General features: G+C 41.4%; 1 protein-coding gene across 1 annotated transcript in view; it reads left to right on the forward strand.

The window, feature by feature from the left end:
- The first annotated feature begins 5,557 nt into the window (after nucleotides 1-5,557).
- The window catches only part of SYN1 (synapsin I), a 132,818-nt gene continuing 117,339 nt past the window's right edge, over nucleotides 5,558-21,036 (forward strand). The window contains 1 exon segment of the mRNA XM_070741167.1: nucleotides 5,558-5,922. Within this exon segment, the coding sequence (XP_070597268.1) occupies nucleotides 5,558-5,922 (365 nt within the window).

A 21,036-nucleotide genomic window follows, 5' to 3' on the forward strand; every position in this document is an offset into this window, starting at 1 on the left:
CTAAAGGGCCCCACCTCCCAACAATGACCCCTAAAGTCATTTTTTAGCCATCCAAAAAAAAAAAAAAAGGATAATGATTGGAGACTCTTTTTTTCAGTATCTGATATAAACAGCATGAGTTGTTCCCAGGCTGTAACCTAGGGATGGAAGTTGGTGTGAAATACATCTTTCATTTGTGGAATATGGAACTCCATATGGAGTTACTGTGTCTTTGATATGGTTCACCCCCCTGCACTTAGGGCAACCTTCTGTTGGTCCTCGACACCTCACTGGCTGACAATTCCTGGGATGGATGCCAAAGTTAAAGCCTGGTTAGTGCAGACTGCAGCCTTGAACCCATGAGCTCAAGCTATCCATGCCAGTCTCAGCCTCTACACCGCTGGATTACAGGCTTGCACCACCCAATCTCCAAGCAGTTCATAGCCCACTTAATCAGGAGCAAGCAAGTCGCAATGAATAATTATTCTGAATTAACATGGGAGCCTCAAGGCAAATGTGGAAATGAGATGAAAATTGGTTTGACTAGAATAATGTATAGGTGTTTCTCATGGTATCTGGCCTGCATCATCAACCATCATTTTTCTTATAGCAAATGTTTTTGAAGATGACATAGACTGAGTAGCTTTATAGACTCTGATTTTATCTTTAACTACATAACCTAAATGAATTCAAATGGAGTCAGAACAACCAACACTCCCATTTTCTCTTATACTTCATGTATTAGAAAAAGTAGAAATCATAAAGATGCAGAAATGGGATCTTATTAATTAATCAAATTTATATTTCACAAAAGTGACTATGGGCAGTGTACAACAATCCAATGAAATAATAATTTTAAAAATGCAACCATTAGCTAAATCCATGATATAATAATTATTTTAAAAAGGCATTGAGAACCCTAAGATAAGAACAAAAATAGGAAAAGAGAATAATAGATGGAGAGATGTTGATGATAACAGACCCATATCACAAGGTCACCAGTTCTCTAGGGTCTCCAGGCCTGCTGAACCAGGCAGGTTTGAGGGGTCTTTGAAAGCTCAGGAGTGATGAGGCTGACTTCATCTCTGGGGAGAGAAATTCCATAATGTGGACACACTCTCATGCAAGGCCCATTGCCCAAGGCCTGCTAAATATAGTTGCCTAAATAATGGGACCCATAACTTGTCCATTCTGTTGGAAGAGCTGGGGTGGGCAAAGTGGGAAGAGGCGGCCCCTCAAAAAAACTGATACTGTGCCTTGTATGGCTTTAACGGTCAACACCAGCTTGAAGTGAGCCTGGTATACAAGCCGATAATTAATGCAGCTTGCATAGCACAGATGTGATGTGCATTCTATCAGAAATATACATAACTTCTGCCAATGTTGCATTTTGCAACAGCTGATGTTTCTGGATACCCTTCAGGAACAGCCCCATATAGAGTCAATTGCAATAGTCCAATTGGAGGTGACTAAGTTATAATTCTTGGTTCAGGAAGGAGTCTAATTATTAGTTTGCTAACCTTTCCTTTTGCAAAGATTAACTATCTGAATTTGCAGAGTATAAACTTCAGTCTAATGCATATTTTGTTCATATATATTCCTTTGGCTATGTAAGCATCAATATGGGAATTAATGCAGACTAAAAGATTCATAATTATTAAGTTTAAATGGTTACATAAATGGTAATTTGTTTCTTGATCTGTCTAGCTACCTTATCAGATGGTGTTTGGAAAACTAGAAAGATAATTTTAGAACAAGTAACCCCGCCGCACACTGCCAATTTACCATTCCCGTAGTGGAGTTGTGGTGGTGCAGTGGTTAGAATGCAGTACTACAGGCTACTTCTGTGACTGCCGGCTGCCAGAAGGTTGGCAGTTCGAGTTTCACTGGCTCAAGGTTGAATCAGTCTTCCATCCTTCCGAGGTCAGTAAAATTAGTGCCCAGATTGCTGGGGGCAATTTGCTTTCCTCTGTAAACTGCTTAGAAAATGCTGTAAAGCACCATGAAGCAGTATATGAGTCTAAGTGCTATCGCTATTGCTATTTTTTGGATTGCTCATCATTGGTTGTATTTGTTAAGACTTATGGGAGTTAAATTCACAACATTGTGAGGATCACAGATTTCCTACTTCTGAAGCACAGAGGATTAAGAGTTAATCCACGGACAAAGAGACTAACATTTTCAGCACCATGGACAGCACTCCAACAATCCTGTATCTTGACCAGCTGCTTCAATTACTGTACCATTAAAACGTTATAATGCAGCTTAAACATTCACGAACTAAATGAAAACCTATAGCTCTGTGTGTATATGTGTGTGGGGGGGGGGGCGGAGGGAGGGAGGGAGGGAAAAAGGGAGGGAACTTCAGAGAATAATTAGAACTGCAGAAAAAACAATTGATGCCAGCCTTCCTTCCTTGAGGACATGTATACGGCACAAGTCAAAAAGAGGGCTGTGAAAATATATACAGAGATATCATATCCTGGACACAAACTTCTTCAACTCCTACCCTCAAAATGATGCTATAGAGCACTGCACATAAAGACAACTAAACAAAAGAATAGATTTTTCCAAAATGCCATCACTCTGCTAAACAAATAATTCCCTCAACACTGTCAAACGACCTACTAAGTCTACATTACTATTAATCCCCTCATTATTCCCATCACCCATCTCCTTCCATAAATGACTGTATGACTGTAACTTTGTTGCTTGTATCCCTACAATTTATATTGACTGGGTTCTAATATGATTTGATTGCTTATTTGTACCCGGACTATTATTAAGTGTTGTACCTTATGATTCTTGATGAACTTAACTCTTCTTTTATGTACACTGAGAGAATATGCACCCACAAGTTCCTTGTGTGCCCAATCACACTTGGCCAATAAAATTCTATTCTATTCTATTCTATTCTATTCCATTCCATTCCATTCTGTGTCTGAACTGAAGAGGTTTATTTTATTTGCAGTTCCTGCCTTGGCTTATTATCTCAATGATGTTCTGCTATGTTCTATCTGCGATCATAATTTTTTATATATATTGTCTGCTTCAGTTTTAGATCTCTTTACCAGCAATAAGAAGACAACCACAATGGATCAATATAGTTCTTGAAACTTGAGTAAAATATAAAAATAGGAAAAGTAAGGATAATAAAATGCCCAATCATTTGGAAGATATGAAGTTATGGAAGCAATAAGCATAACATCACATTTGATGCAGCTAAATTTTGTTTTGCAAATATTAAAGCATGCAGATAAATTATTGTGGAATTAGCTATGCTTTAGCAAAGTATAAATATTATACCTAGATTGAATTATGTTATGTACTGTATTGTGTTATTAACATATTAACATCAAGGGGCATATAGTTTTAAATCAGTTTATGCTATATTATTGTAATGCAGTTTTGCTGTGTAATTCTTTTATTGTTCTAATATAAAATACATCTGTGATAAGAGACCAGCTTTTAAAAACTTTTTAATATTTTAAAATATTTGCAATGGATAGACATCTGGCTTCATGGATCTGGGTTTTTAAACTGATATTTGAAGGTTTAATAACTAGAGCCATGTGATTTAGCAGCAAACTGAATAAAGAATATGATATTTAGCCCATTTGTTTCCCACCCCAAAAATGAGTTGTATTTATCTCTTCAAATAAAAAGTCACGTCCAAATTTTCCCTTAGGTTATCTTAACTTCAGCAATCAAGTTTCAAGTTTCAAGTTTTATTGGATTTATATGCCGCCCCTCTCTGAAAACTCGGGGCGGCTAACAACAATCAGATTTGTCTTACATTTAAAATCAAATTTAAAGTGCTGCATAGCCAAACAAATAGAACAGAATTACACCTTCTGACCCACCGCACATCAACCAGAAAGCTTTCTTCTGCCTATCTCTTAAAGCACAATAAAAACGTTGGCAGCAGTAGTGAACTACTGTCTGTTGCTGCCGCCTATGTAATTTAAATCATCTTTTTATGTAAAAATAAAAACAGTACATCTTGGTTTTTAAAAAAATAAAACCTCCAGTTTATGAGGAAAGAGAAAGCATATGTAAATTTATTTATGCAACTATAAGCAACAACAACAACAAAAAAAGAAGAAAGCTAAGCCATATGTTTTAATTTCTGCACCCAGAAATTATCTTCTGTCTGATGTAGTGGGACTGTATATAGCTCAGCTCTCATATGTTCTCTTAGTCTATGGTGTAAATGATGAATCCTTATTTCTACTTTGTCCATCTTTTCTGCTTGAGTCCATTCTGGAAAATTACTGGCTGCTGCAGCTGCCTAATGCATATATCTGCACCATTTTGAAATCTGAAAGATCAAGAGAAGAAACTCTTCCTTTTGCTCATGTTTCTTTGTAAAACATCTACTTGTATGTTTCATGCACTACACAAATACATGAATAATGGACATGGAACACAACATTTATTTTTTTTTTTACTACTGACATCCATTATCTTTTTTTCCAGGTTTATTTTTTTGGGTAAAAGTATTGTAATCAGACTTCATTGGTTAGGTTAGGATCTTGGTGCTTGGGAAGTGTGTTTTTTGAGCCTCTGAAAGAGATATAGGATGAAGTCAAAACCGTTGATTTTCCTGAAGATGCTTCCTCTCTGAGGGCACCCAGTTTTGAGATTTGCACTCATCTAAACCAACCATTCTTATGAAATGCAAAAGCAGCACTGGAACAGAAATCCAATTTGTCTCATGATACCACAAACATTGACGACAGCATTACAAGGGTGGTGGTGGTGGGGGATTGGCACGACAAGCACCGTCTCCGGAGGGGAAGATAGCACCATAAGCATCACCTTCTCTCCTTGTATTCTACATCTGTGCTGTCGGGTACCCAGGCTATACCATTCTCACCTGCTGGGGAGGGATGGGAGATAAGCGTAGACTTTCCCCCCTGATCTCAATGGTTAATGGTGCAACCCTACATTCGCTTTGCAAGGAGAGGTTGCTCCCATTGCTTCCAAGAGGGTCCAGAAGCGGACCCAATTCACTAGATAGAGCTGGTTGCTGAGGATTGCAGAAGACTCCAGGACTTGCGCCGCGTCAGGCTGTTCCCCCCTCCTATATATACCCCCCTTCCTTCTCTCAAAAAGCGCAGGGGCAGAAGGAATCCCTTTCCTCATAGAAGCTCCCCGCAGGAGGCAAGCAGGAGGGGAGAAAAACAAGATCCCCTTCTGCGAATTCCATCTCCTTCTCCTTTTGAAACAGATCCCCGGCAGGCGAGCGATCTCTTTTCTATTCCCCACAACAAGCTGCTCCCGGGAAAAATCAGGGCTAGAAACTTCGGCCGGCGATCGAAGCTTCCTCCTCCCCCGACCACCTCGAGAGACCCTCTTCCCAAGGCTGGCTGACCGGTTCTTCTTTCTAAGGGCAACTTGGCGAGCCTTTTCTCCAAGAGGGCTTCTGGTGGAGGTCGTTGGAACCTCCTTCTAGTGATCCTCCCGGGGAAGAGACCCTCATCTTTCCCTCCAGAGGTACCCCAATCGAACGACCCTCTCCCCTCCAATCTGTGGGACACCCAATAACCCTTGAGACTTCCAACCGCTCGCCGAGATGAATTACCTCCGCAGGCGACTCTCGGACAGCAACTTCATGGCCAACCTGCCCAACGGCTACATGACCGACCTCCAGCGCCCTCAACCGCCGCCGCCGCCGCCGAGCGCCACCTCTCCATCGTCAGGCAGCATCTCCCCAGCAGAAAGGCCACCGGCCTCCCCCAGCCCTGGAGCCGGAGGCGGCGGCGGCGGCGGCAGCGGTGGAGCCGGGGGTTTCTTCTCGTCGCTGTCCAACGCGGTGAAGCAGACGACAGCGGCAGCGGCAGCCTCCTTCAGCGAGCAAGTCGGCGGGGTGGCTGGCTCTGTAACATCGTCGGGACGCAGCAAAGTACTATTGGTAGTCGACGAGCCAGGGACGGACTGGTAAGGACCTGTGAAGGGGAGAAGGGAATCCATCCATCCATCCATGCATAGCCTTCCTTCTTTCCTTCTTTCCTTCTTTCCTTCTTTCCTCCCTTCCTCCTTCCCTCCCTCCCTCGTAGTTTTTCCCATTCAGATTCAAATGAACTGTTAGTTATAGATAGGGGAAGGGGCATATTGGGGTTTCCAAATTATTTCCTACTGAACTTCTTCACAGTGGGGGTAGTGTAAGGGGCAGTGGTGGAGAAATGGGGAAATAGCCTCCTTTGTTTCACCCCTGATCCAGTTCTAAGGTCTCTTAGGCTCTTTTTGAAAAGGGCCTGTTTCCTTACTTAGTTACTTAACATTTTCTTCTAGCAATGTTAAAGCAACGTGCAGCATATCCCCATTATTATTATAAAATAATGGCTCAGTGGTGCTGGAAGAATCAAGCACTTGTTAGTGAGAAAGGCTTTAAGCGAATGTGACAATGTTGTCTTATAACCAGTCCACAGTCCCTTGATACCCTTTTAGTAGGGTATCTTCATGCATTGACATTCTTGCCTCCTTTTTCCACTTTATCTTTCTGGACTTTCTCTCAGTTTTTTATTTGCTCCTTAATTTTCGCAGCCACCTGTAATTTCCTCCAGAGGGGCATTTTTCTTCTAAAAATATATATTGGCAGAACTGGATTTCTGTCTGTTCCATGTCTGAGCAAAGATTAAGTGTCTGTAACCTTTTGGCATGAAGGAGAGAAATACAAAGAACAGGACAATAGGGTGTTTGGGTGAGATCTCCTGGACATCCACTTGGGTATTGCACTAGACTAGAGTCTAGTCCTATTCGGGGGCCACTGCTGTTTAGTTAGTCCCAATAAGGAAATGCAGAGTGACAAGAAAGGGAGAGAACACTTCCTGTGAATTTTTTTTTTTGCAATGCAGTATTTACAAGATGTGAAAAAGGAAGTGCTGTTTCCTAGGGTGTGAAATAGCAGTTTGGGAATTCATAGGGTTTCCAAACCCCCCCCCCCCCCAACTTTCGTATCATAGATGTTACCCATTTTGGGGATGGATTGCGAAAATACCAGCTACCCGTTTTGGCAGTTCTCCTACCTCACAGTCTGCCCCTCTTTCCTTTCAGTTCAGCTTTTAAGAGTTAGGGTGGCTTTAATAATTAATTAGAAGATTTGGGGATTTGATCTGGGCAATCTCCTCACCACCACTTCATGAAAGATTAAGGAACAGCATCTGACATTTTTTTTCCTGAAGCTTATTGGTGGAGCCACTTTGGTTCTCTTCAAAGATGTTTAAGGAGAATGGCAATTTGTCTAGGCTGTGATCAGAATTATTCAAACGATTACACAGTGTGGTCTAATTTTAACTGAAACATATTCAGAGACTCTTAGATCTCCTAATAACAAGCACATTGATCATTGTCTGATATATATCTAACCATCATTCTAATCTCTTTCTCTCATCCTATCATGCCTTAAATTGGTGTTTCAGATTGCCTGATAATTTTTTCGGGGCCCACATTTTTCTCTCTCCTTCCTTCCTTCCTTCCTTTTTTTTTTTTGGCAAGGGGTGACCTTTGCAAATTAATTAAGCTGTGGACTCGTGCTGCCTTGAACATTCACTACTTCATAGATCTTCACATCCCAAAAACTAACACAGAGAATTTACATGTATTTGTGGCCTGTTAACAGTAGAATTATGGTCTGCTAATGAGGAAATGCAGGCCTTGAGATATCAGTCTATTTATGATTCAAGATCTTTCACAAAGTGTAAATCCAGTCTGGATATAAATTTAGAATGGATGTGATCTATGACGTGTACTTTAATCAACTGGATGAATTAAATCTCTCCTTAAGTGAGTCATCCTATGGAATTCTTTTTGAGTTTTCTATTCTGCTTCCGTGGTTTCTGGTATTTGGTGCAGTCTTTTTAAGTACAGGAAATGAAGACGCATGACTTCTCAATAAGAGATATCAATATAAGAATGGATTGCTAATTACAATACAACAAAGGATTCTGTGGCACTTTATATAGAAAGGCAAAAATCAAGGGTTATTATAACACAACAATACTAATTTATATACTGTCATCCTATGGTCTTTTTTCTTATACTGAGAATCAACATGAATAGATTAAGTGATAAATAATAAACTCAGTCCCTATCAGACAATTCCCAAGGTCCAGCAGAGAGACTGAAATCTCATGGCTTCCGGATACTGTATGGAGGTCAGTTTATGTGACTGAAGTATAGATTGTGGGTGAATCAGCATTGAGAAGGAGTGGATCCATACCCTATGTCATCATTGCTGAATGATAGATTAATATAGGCTGGAAAGACCAGGCATCCACTGAGGAAGAGTTTTGGGTTGTTTTGTTTTGTTTTTTTTAAAAAAAACCCTCTTACACTTTTCAATAAATTTGTGATACTGACCACTGCCAGCAAGCAGATAGACAATTCTATCTACTATCTACTTGGGGAATATGGATACAGCCTCCATGATCCAAATTGGAAGACCAACCAAGATTTCTTTTAATGCCTTTGGATAACTTAATACATGAACAAAGAGAATTTATGGAGGAAAAACACCCTCCCTGATCCTGAAGAGCTCACTCTGGCCTGTACCTTCTAGATTGCCCAGCCTTCCATTTTCATGGTAACCCCCAATGCCAGCATGTGCGCTGTTGCTGTTGGTGGACATATTGCCTGTTCATCATGTTTATGGATTGTCCATCTTTCAAGGGCTTTGAAGTAATCTGTTATGAATTGTTTTGGTCCATATTCCATGTGTGCAGAAGCTGACTAGGTTGCCAAACAAATTTCAGTAGTCCTTCACTTTCAAGGTCTTCAAGAAAAATAGGAACATTGCTCAAAACAAGAAAATGATCAATTATACTCTTGAATAAAATGTTAAAAAGGAGAGGCTGCTTGGTAGGAATCTTAAACTGCAGTGTAGCATATGAAGAGGCAGGATTAAACGTTGGCCATTAGGAATCCATAATTTATCTTTCTAACTAGTTAAACTAAGACTTAGATTAAATAGCGCTTAGCAAGATTGAGAAATAGAATCATGGACTGGATTTCCTATATTTATAAGAACTGGGTTATCAAGGATGGAGAGAAATTTGAAGCTAAAGCAATGGTGTTCTTGCTTACTTGTGCTTTTCCAAATGGAAAACAACCTTGAATTTAAGATGACCTTTTCAATAGAAGCATATATTGGAAAAAATCTGCCTGCCTCTGTTTTTCTTTTCTTAGCAAACCTAAGCAGATCATAATATTTTAATGGTAAAAAATGTGTCCCTGTATTCTAAAGATAAATTAATTGAGGGTTGGGAATTTTGTAAGCCGCCCTAAGTCCCATAGGATTGGGCGGCATATAAGTCAATTGAATTGAATTAAATTGAATTAAATTAAATTAAATTAAATTGAGATATCCTTTCAGATGAATTTAGTACTTTCCCTACTTTATAGGGAAATTCAAGGCAAAACATGAGGACAATATGATAGTCAAGGCAATATTTGTCCAATGTCTTTAGCCTGGACCAAGGGCTACCATAAGTCTAAAGCAGTGATGGTGAACCTTTTTTTCCTCGGATGCTGAAAGAGTGTGGGTGAGCTCTATTGTGTATGCGCGAGTGCCCACACCCATAATTCAATGCCTGGGGAAGGTGAAAACAGTTTTCCCCGTCCCCTGGAGGCTCTCTGGAGGCCCTTTAGAGGCCAGAAACAGCCTATTTCCCAACTTCTGGTGAATGGTGTTTCACTCTCCCCAGGCTCCAAAGGCTTCCCTGCAGCTAGGGGAGGGTAAAAGTGTTCTCCCTCAGCCCCATGGAGGCTCTCTGGAAGCCAAAAATGCCCTCCCAGAGCCTCTGTAAGCCAAAAATCAGCTGGTTGGCACACACATGCACATTGGAGCTGAGCTAGGGCAACAGTTTGGGTGGTGTTGATAGGGAGCAATCATTAGCCTCCAACACAGTCATAGGGATTGCAAGGGAGGAACCATCTTCCAGGTTTGGTGATCTTACAGGAGAAGCTAGGCTTGCAAATGCCTTCAACTGTCAAGAAGGAGAATTTCAGCCAGTTCCTTGACCTAGAAATGCCTTCATATGGGCGGAAGAGTCATCTGCTGAAGTCCTGCCTTCCATGAAAGCTTCCAGCTTGGTGCTGGAACCAGCTTGTTTTCCAAATGGGATTTTGCACAGTCATTGCTGGAGCCTGGTCTCCTAATAGCAAGGAGAGAAAAGAAGAAGAAATCCAGCAGTCTGTTGGCCAATCATACTGCTGGCTATTATTATTATTATTATTATTATTATTATTATTATTATTATTATTATTATTATTATTATTTTACCTAGTGTGATTTGCAATTTTAAAAAGTTGCAGTCTGTATTTTCCATCCCATCTGGAAGGCTCCCATCTAGCTGCCATGCCACCAGCATCAGTTTTCACCAGCTTGCTATGTTTCACCAAAGGACGTGAAGAATCTTTTGCCCGCCCCACTAATTAAAGAATAATAGGTATACTCCAGAAGGCAGGAAGGATCTGTAAGCCCCCAAATGTTGCTAATTTCTATTATAGAATTGATTTTTGAAGATTTAAACCAGCTATTAGAGTGCTGGACAGCAATTTATTTATTTATTTATTTATTTATTCATTCATTCATTCATTCATTCATTCATTCATTCATTCATTCATTTATTTATTTATTTATTTATTTATTTATTTATTTATTTATTTATTTATTATTTAGATTTGTATGCCGCCCCTCTCCGAAGACTCGGGGCGGCTCACAGCAGAGAAAACAAATCATAAATAATCTGAATACATTTAAAACATTTAAGATTTAAAAAGAAAACCCCATATAATACATACACACTCACAAGCATACCATACACAATTTAAAAACCTGCCCAGGGGGAGATGTCTTAGTTCCCCCATGCCTGACGGCAAATTTACCTTCATTCTCTAGACCAGTGGTTCTCAACCTGGGGGTTGGGACCCCCTTGGGGGTTGGATGACCATTTCACAGGGGTTGCCTAAGACCAGGGGAAAAGAGAAATTTCCCATGGTGTTAGGAACGAAAGCTTCTATTCTGGTGCTTTGCAACATATTTTTACAATCCGACCAATCAGATGTTTACAGTGGGGGTGTCCCTCTGGCCTTCCTGCCAATCAGCTTAAAGCTAAAGAATTGGCACTAGACTTAAGGTTGGGAGTCACCACAACACGAGGAACTGTATTAAGGGGGTTGCAGCAATAGAAAGGTTGAAGACCACTACTCTAGACAATCAGCTCCAGAATGTCATTAAACATGCTCAGTCCTCTAAGGCAGAGTTTCCCAACCTTGGCAACTTGAAGATATTTGGACTTCAACTCCCAGAATTCCCCAGCCAGCATTTGCTGGCTGGGGAATTCTGGGAGTTGAAGTCCAGATATCTTCAAGTTGCCAAGGTTGGGAAACACTGCTCTATGGGCTGTTTGGGGGAATTGTTAAATTATTTTACTTACTGTATTTTCCTTTATCTGAGGGACAGAATACAACATTTTATCCTCTTGAACATCCTGCTTGATCAGCCACTGAGCTTCATGGCTGGGGGCTGCTTGGAACAGGGGTGGGTTCCCCCCCAGTTCAGACAGGCTCTCATGAACCGGTAGCGACCTGCTGGTGATATCACTGAACTGGATCGGCTGGTGCTGGTCCATGGGTGGCGTCATCTTTTTGGGGGGGGATTTTTTACTGTTTTGAAGGTTTTCCCTATTTTGCCGCTTGTAAAAGGGCCCTCCCGCCTGTGCGTGGGTTTAAACTGACCTTTATTCATTCACTCAAAGCACAACTGATCGGCTCCTTGGCTGGGTTTTGGGCCGATTCCAGCTACTGAGCATGCGTGGAAGCCAAATTGCACATGGGAACGCATGCGCCTGTGTGCAAAACATTACAATGGGAACTGGTGGTGAAGGTAAGTGGAACCCACCCCTGGCTTGGGACCTTAGTCTTTATGTTTCTGGTTCCGTTGGATGCAATATGGCTACAGTGCATCCACATTAATGTTGTTTTCCATAGAAAGGGTATAGCGGCCCAAGCACACCACCAAGACACATCCACTATCTATGTATAGTCTGCGGAGAGGGGTGGCATACAAATCTAAATAATAATAATAATAATAATTATTATTATTATTTTATTATTTTATCATTTTATCATTTTATCATTTTATCATTTTATCATTTTATCATTTTATCATTTTATCATTTTATCATTTTATCATTTTATCATTTTATCATTTTATCATTTACTTACTTACTTACTTACTTACTTACTTACTTACTTACTTACTTACTTACTTACTTACTTACTTACTTACTTACTTACTTACCTATTGGATTTGTATGCCGCCCCTCTCTGTAGACTCGGGGCGGCTAACAACAGTAATAAGAACAGCATATAAACAATCCAATATTAAAACAGTTAAAAACCCTTATTATAAAACCATACATACATACAGACATACCATGCATAAAATTGTAAAGGCCTAGGGGGAAAGGGTATCTCAGTTCCCCCATGCCTGGTGGCAGAGGTGGGTTTTAAGAAGCTTACGAAAGGCAAGGAGGGTGGGGGCAATTCTAATCTCTGGGGGGAGTTGGTTCCAGAGGGCCGGGGCTGCCGCAGAGAAGGCTCTTCCCCTGGGTCCCGCCAAGTGACATTGTTTAGTTGACGGGAACCGGTGAAGGCCCACTCTGTGGGACCTAACTGGCTGCTGGGATTCGTGCAGCAGAAGGCAGTCCCTGAGATATTCTGGTCTGGTGCCATGAAGGGCTTTATAGGTCATAACCAACACTTTGAATTGTGACCGGAAACTGCTCGGCAACCAATGCAGACTGCGGAGTGTTGGTGTAACATGGGCATATTTGGGAAAGCCCATGATTGCTCTTGCAGCTGCATTCTGCACAATCTGAAGTTTCCAAACATTCTTCAAAGGTAGCCCCATGTAGAGAGCGTTACAGTAGTCGAGCCTCAAGGTGATGAGGGCATGAGTGACTGTGAGCAGTGACTCCCGGTCCAAATAGGGCCGCAACTGGTGCACCAGGCGAACCTAATAATAATAATAGATGAACTCCAGAGAAATAAGAGCCTTCTGTGACCATGACTGTATCCTTTCCCCCCCAGTTTGTGCTTTTCTAGGACAGCATATTCACTTATTTCGGTGTATCGTTCATGGAACTCAAGCTTCTTATTCTTCTCCTCTTTGATCCTCACCTTGTGACGTAAATTAGTCTGAGAGAATGACTCGTGGCCAACTGGGCATCATTGCTTAATGGGAATTTAAATCTGCAGTGACCCAGACCAGCACTAGGCAATGCATCCTATTGATTTCACTCGTCCTGTTTGTGTGTTGGGCTTTTGTGTGTCTTCCTTTGCTTGTGTCATAGTCAGGAGACAAAGAAAAATCAGAGCTCAGCATTCTCCAAAGAAACAAGCTGATCTTGAGCGTCAGCACTGCAGAATGTTGAGGTCTGACATGATTGAACGTTTCTATGCTAAATATCAGAGAAGATAAATATAGGCCTCCTATTTTTTTGTGAGGACGTATTCATTGGTTTGTTTTTTTAATGTTGCCTATAAGGAACATTGCACGAGCCTCCCACCTGTCTTAGCAATTTCTCACTCCTGAGAACAAGCTTCTTTCATGAAACCTTTGCCCACCTGTTTTTTCAGCGCTTTGCTATAATATTGAGAAATGAAAGTTTTCTAGGTTGCAGTTCTGAGAGCTCAGTCTTATGGTTAGTATATTATTGCTAAGGTGAACTGATCAATAGTGAGCATCAAGGAGATATACCAGTGATGGCGAACCTATGGCACGGGTGCCACAGGTGGCACACAAAGCCATATCTGCTGGCACACGAGCCATTGCCCTAGCTCAGCTCCAATGTGCATGTGTGTGCCAGCCAGCTGATTTTTGGCTCATACAGAGGCTATGAGAGGGCATTTTTGGCTTCCAGAGAGCCTCCAGGGGGGTGGGGAAGGCGTTTTTATTATCTCCCAGTTCCAGGGAAGCTTTTGGAGCCTGGAGAGGGCAAAACACAAGCCTTTCCAGAAGTTGGGAGACAGGCCGTTTCCTGCCTCCAGAGGGCCTTTGGGGGGTGGGGGAAGCTGTTTTCACCCTCCCCAGGCATTGAATTATTGGTGTGGACACTCACGTATGCACAATAGCACACACCCAGGTTCGCCATCACTGAGATATACTGTACCAGCTCTATGTTTGTTCCATGTAGTGATTATCTGGATACCTGTTTCCTTGCTTTTAAAAAATGTACATGCAGCTCATAGCAATAGGTACTCATCTTACTAATGTATGGGTCCACATATCACAATATGTGGCTATAAAGGTTTATGGACTTTAAAGTAGGCCATAAAGTATTGTATGAACAGATCACTGTCGGAACTCACAATGTGTTATAAAAACCTTGGTTTATGGTGTTCCTCATTATGTGATACTATTCAGTTATAGCCTATTAAGTAAACCAAACAAACCTGGACTATTAGAACTAGGACTGGAAAAATGCAGACACCCACTAGATAAAAGATAAATAACAGTTAAAACAAAAGAGGGAGGGGGAAGAGTACGGTGATAGTCAATAGTCAAAAGGGTGCAAGTCTTAACTCTATAATTTCTTTTTTTCTTTCTTACTTTTCCTTTGATTCTTTATATTTTTATTGTATTTAAAAATTCTAATACAAATATATATATTTTTTAAAAATTAAAACATTGAATTGCTGCTGGCACCATGGAGTCAGCTACATTTGGATAGCACAAGTGTTACAGTTGTACTGTACATATATCATTTGAATATAGAGTTAGGCAATTCAATCTTGGTTACTCAAACCTCAATGTCTTTTTAACAAGTCTGTTAAAGGTAAAACACCATTGCTGGTCATGACAGATGGAGAGGACAAAGGAAGGGATATAACCAATTACACTTAACATTTGGTTTTCTATCTAGATCTAATTGTTTACAGTACTCCTTCCCTGTTAATCTATTGTATTGGCATCCTTTGGTCTCAAAATATCCTGATATCATGCTCTGGACTTCCCAGAGCATTAAGCCTGGGTAGGTTAGTATGGAGGATAGACTGTTACCCAAGCAGCAGATCCCCTCTCTCCATGTCTCTGAAATCATCCAAGGGAATGGTAAACGCCAATATGATTGGTTCTAGCTACGTCGCAGGGGTTATCAGAATGTGGGTGTACATATACCCATCTACAAAACTGCAATAAATTTGATTTCAGTGATTGCACTTTGAGATATGTACTGTATATATCTGAGGGGCAATGCATGCTGGTCTACATAGTTCTCTTCTTTAATGTATAAATTAAAGAAACAAACAAACAACCTATTCTTTCTTTAGTTCCATTCTTGCACCTTCTATTTTTCAAGATTCAAAGCTTTGTCATCCAAGCACACTATGTGCTTGGCACATCAATTGCCAACTAAACAATCTGAACAATCAAATTCCAAATCCTGGGATAGGAAAGTTCTTGAGATATGAAGTCCCATTTTCCCCCACCTCCCACCAGACACCAGAGGAAAAATTTTCATATGAGATCTGAGACATGGAAAAACATAGACATATATGTAGGGCATATTGTCCCATGGTTTATAAGATACGGTTTTCCTAGCATGTGTGTGTGTGTGTGTGTGTGTGTGTGTGTGTGTGTCTCCCAGAAAGTTCAGATAATTACAGTAGGCTATATGAATTTGTAAATAAATAGCAAGCTGCCATACCTGCCTATGTATGGATGATTTTTCAAAAAAAGTGAATGGCTTTGGACTTGGTTTATACTTGAAAGGGAGAACCGGGTTTTAAAATTGTATTTAAAAGGTTTTTCTAAAAAAAGATGCTGGAAAAAGCAATGTTAAACCACTTCAGTACTATTGCCAAGAAAACTAAGCGGACATGTCCACCTGGTAACCAGAAGCTGAGTTCAGTTTTAGTAAGATATTCTTTTTTCTTCTCTCTCCAGAGTGACTCCAAAGTCTGATAGTTAACTGATTTCGTTATAGTTTTTTATGGCTTGGCAGTGCTTTAGTAATAATTTGAAAAGGGTTCTTTGGGGCACTGCCATGGAATCTTAGGAAAAGACACAGCTGCTTTGAAGAGTTGTAGACATGTGTTATGTTTGTGCCTCCATCTGCTTCACAGCACCCTCCTGGAATCAAATGACACAACCCCAATTTTTCTTAACCCACAGAATCCCCCCTCTCAAAAGTGGAATTGTGAGGTTTCTCAGGAATAGATTTTCATTAAAGGATGAAAACAAAGACAGTTTCCATCCACAGCAATGAGATGTGATCATGAAAGGAAACTTCTGTGTTAGAATTTTCACAGTGTATTTACACGCTCACCCACAGACTTCCAAAGGTAATTTATTGCCTATGAATCCCGCTTTTGAGGCTCCCCAAATAATATTCTTGGCTGCTATTGGGAGACAAAAATATTAATCCAGATGGAGCTTTAGACTGAGCATACCTAATATTCTAATGTTCTCAATCAATTCTAATAAGATACTATATTAATTAAAAACATTGATTAAATTGGGGAGGAGTGACTACACAAATACTTCATTAAAAAGTGCTTGGTAAAGTAATAAACTGCACTTTCATGATGTGACCTTTTCTTATATGAAGTTCTTAAGCCTCTGAGACTGGCATGTGCCAGACTAATCCAGAGGTTCCCAAATGCACCCCCAGATTTCTAACCAAGTGGAAACCATCAAAAGCCTCCTCTCAGCTCCTGGTCAGGTTGCAGATGACAGATCGATGATGACAAAGATGCTGAAAGGAGCTACAAAGGGATTCCCTTTCGAAGGGACATTTATTAATTAATTATATTTGTCAAACAAGTATAGAATTATAGTTTGTATTAACATAACCAAGTATAAAGAAGTGATAAAGTCAATTTTTTAATACAGAAAAAAGGATAAAATCTTAAATCTTTAAGTCAAACTAATATTCTAATTGAAAAGAAGAATTTTGTTTGCGCATTCTAATAAACATAAAGTTAAATTGATAAAAAAAGAAAAGCCAACAACAATAGCAACAACAAAAAATATCAATAACATTTGATTATATTCATACAGTTTTCATTACCTTCAAGAAGACTTCAAGAAAAGAGGGGTAATTGTAACCCCTACTATGTGTTTAAACGTTTGTAAGTTTGTATGTCTTTTTACTGAAAATCAATAAAGTTTTGGAAAAAAAGAAGAAGTGATAAAAGGGATAATAGGACAGAAGGACATGGATGGTAGGCACAGTAGTGTGCTTATGCACTATTACAGACCTCTTAGAAAAGGGGAGAGGCCAACAGTAGATAATTTAAGGGTGAAGATCTTGGGGTTAGGGGAAGAAATAACAGAGTCAGGTAGCGAGAGATGAATCATGGCCTGCTTGAAGCAGAGAACAGTTGAGAGGAGAAAAGAGGGCTGAGCCATGGTGCCAAGTATTCCCCCCCCCCCCAGGTTTTACTTGATACTTTTTCCTTGATGTGCTGTTCATCCCCCCACCTCACCTGCCTGCTTGCTGGGAAAGGGGAGGATCTTTATCACAAAGAAGCCAGGGCTTTGGGAGGATTGAGCCACAGGGAGCAGAACTCGCTGGCATTTCTCACAGGATCCCTGCTGGGGATGCTATGTTAGGATGCAGAGGTGGTTGTTTCCCAGCAGGCCAAAATGGAGGGTGTCAATGCCTGGGAAGCCGCGGAGGGATAAGGAGGGAAAATCGTGGCTCTGCTGCTCCCCTGCTGTCTCTCCTTGGTATGTGATCCTGACTAAGGGATGATCAAAAGGTATACCCATGTATATCCCGTCTCCTGCCTCATGTACCTTAGCGGCTGGTCAGATCCCACAGAGTCGGACTTCTCCAGGTCCCGTCAGCCATGCAATGTCACCTGGCGGGGCCTAAGGGAAGGGCCTTCTCTGTGGTGGCTCCAGTCCTTTGGAAACAACTCCTTCCAGAAATTTGCACTGCCCCCACCGTCCTGGCCTTTTGAAAGGTTTTAAAAACACACCTTTGTTGGCAGGCCTGGGGCTGTTGAGCGCTATCACTCTGTTCCAGCCGAATAGTATGACTGTGATGAGATGAAGTCAGTTGAATGGTTTTAAATGTTTTGGGTTTTTAAGATTAGGTTTTAAATGTTTGGATCTTCAAATGTAGCTTTTAGGGTTGGATTTTATTACTGCCTATTTTGTATTTTTTTATGCTGTAAGCCGCCCTGAGTACCCTGGAGAAGGGCAGCCTAGAAATCCAAATAACAAACAAACAAACAAACAAACAAACAAACAAACAAACAAACAAACAAACAAACAAGCGAACAATGACTGCCTTGTAGGCCTTGCCATCTCCCATCCATCCTTTCCTAGTACGTTGTCCTGAGTACAGCTTTTAGGCTTTGCTTGAACCATCTGATCCTATTTGCCCCTCCTCTAATTTATTTATTTAATTGAATTTGTATGCTGCCCCTCTCTGAGGACTCGGGGCAGCCCACAGCATGTACAAAAACAGAACAATAATATGAATCCAATTAATAATACATTAAAACAACCATCAAATTCAATTAAAAGAAAACCTATCAAACAAATTCAACAATCATACTGAAAACATTCATTGGTCACGGGGAAGATCTAAAAACCCCAAGCCTGGTGGCAAAGATGAGTTTTTAAACTCTTTCAGAAGGCGAGGAGGGTGGGGGCAATGTGAATCTCTGTGGGGAGCTGATTCCAGAGGGCCACCCCCCCACAGAGAAGGGTCTTCTGCTAGATCCCGCCAGCCGACATTGTTTGGTCGATGGGGCCCTAAGGAGACCAACTCTGTGGGACCTCATTGGTTGCTGGGATTCATGCGGCAGAAGGTGGTGTCGGAGATAGTCTGGTCCTATGCCATGTAGGACTTTATATATATATATATTTATAATTCTTGTCTGAAGTGCAGATATTTGAGATACTACTTCTTGTTATCATTTATCCCTGGCTCTGCTGAAGGCTTCATATCTCATTGCTTTGAATGGCTAGATGGCCTTTGGCTTCTGGGCAGAATTGCTCAATTTCACCAGCATGTCTAGATGTTATTATTTTTCAGGCCTTACCTAGACAGGATTATTAGTGTTAAATTGCAGCTGTACAGGGTAGCCCTCAACTTACAACCGTGACCATTCAAAGTTGCAACAGCGCTGAAAAAAGTGACTTACAACCAGGCGGGGGTTGTCACTCCCACCATAATCAATGTGCTGCATGCGCAGCTTTGGGTCTCTGGCATGCGCACATGTGCATCCCAGTGAGATTTTGCTTCTGCGCATGCGCAGGAATAAAAATCTCACGAGGGGACATGGGTTTTCGGTGATTTTTTTGCTTCCGTGCATGCGCAGAAACAAAAGGTCACAGAAATCTACATGTCACTCATGAGATTTTGCTTTTTGTGCATGCTTTCTGTGCATTTTGCTTTCTGTGCATGCGCAGAAGCAAAGTTTTGCTGCGATGCACGCATACGCACGCCAGAGACCTAAAGCTGTGCGCACAGCTCCAGTTTTACCAATGGTTTGGCATCCTCACCTGTACTGGTAGGAACCCACTACTGCTTACAACCGTATCTCACACTTAAGATCATTGCAGTATCCCCATAGTCGTGTGACCAAAATTTGGGATGCTTGACAACAGACTCATATTTATAGGGATGGGCCCGACACGGAACAGTGGGGAACGTGGTTCCAGTGGCGGCAACTGAGTGCATAGCCTAGCTCCATTGCTTCCGCTGGGCACAACCGGCGCTCCCCTGACTTCTGCCGGGCTGCCCTGCTGCGAGCGCTGCCTTCCTCCGACCTCCGCCTGCCCTACCCTACTTGGGAAAAGGCAGCACTCACAGCAGGGCAGGTGGCGGTGGGGTGTGTGTGTTTAACTTAACTGATTTCCACTGGTTTTGGCTTTTTGGCTTCTGTGGAAAATCAGGTAAATGATAGGTGAAAATTGTGTGTCTTCGCATGAGATTTGGCTTCTGGGCATGCGCAGAAGCTGAATTCTGTGTCGCGCATGCACTTTTTTCCAGTGCTGCTGGGAATGGTGGCCCCCCACTGCATATTTAGGACAGTTGCAGTGTCCCGGGGTGGCGTGATCCCTTTTGGTGATTTTCTTACCAAGCAAAATCAACGGGGAAGCCAGATTCCCTTCACAACCACATTACTCACTTAGCCACTGCAGTGATTCACATTACAACTGTGGCACGTAAGGTTGTAAAACGGGGCAAACTTCACTTAACATCAAACATTTGGGGCTCCATTGCGGTCGCAAGTCAAGGAGTACTTTTGTCCGGACACATGATAAGCTGCAAGGCATCACAGGGAAGCCCAGAGACTATCCGGCAGGTACTTCTTGTTTTCTGTGCTTATTATTATATTCCCTATTTTAAGAGTGTCAGTCTTGGTTAAATTTCTCTCTCTAATTTCTCCCTTGGCTGAATATTTGTAAGACTTGTTCACTGTGCAGCAGCTTTCCCTGGACTTGTCACCACTGGATGTTTGGGACACAAAGCCCCATAATGTGCTGTGCAGCATGGGCTGTGTGTTGATAAGGTTCAAACTGTAGAGGCAGCAACCTTTGGAGTTGGTGAAGCTCAGGAAAGCTGCTATATAGCGTTTCATTCCTTGTCTCTCTCCTGATGTTAACAAAACCATCCTATGCACATTTACTCAGCCGATACTCCCTTTCAGAGCTAGCAAGGCAGAAACAGTACAGAACAGGCCTACAAACGCTTACCTGAGAGTAAATATATCCTGGAAAAGAATGGGAGCTGATTTAAGAGGATCTACTGTGGAAAGTTCTATTGAAATGGTGAAGATGCCTTCTATTTTTAGTGCAAACAACAACAACAACAAAGATTTTTGATTATGTCTATTTTGAACTGCTGACAACCTGTTGTGTAGGACATTGGTGCTTATCCCCTCCTAGAGCGGTGCCAAATTCCAACTCCTTCCCCCATGGCTTTTAAATCATTTCAAGAGAAACTATTCCAGACAAAATGAATACTGCAGGCAGAATCTTTGATCACAAGTATGTCAGAAGACTGATAGTGGGACTGGGTG

This window comes from Erythrolamprus reginae, chromosome 2 (genome assembly GCF_031021105.1).
Source record: "Erythrolamprus reginae isolate rEryReg1 chromosome 2, rEryReg1.hap1, whole genome shotgun sequence".
Classification (NCBI taxonomy): Eukaryota; Metazoa; Chordata; class Lepidosauria; order Squamata; family Dipsadidae; genus Erythrolamprus; species Erythrolamprus reginae.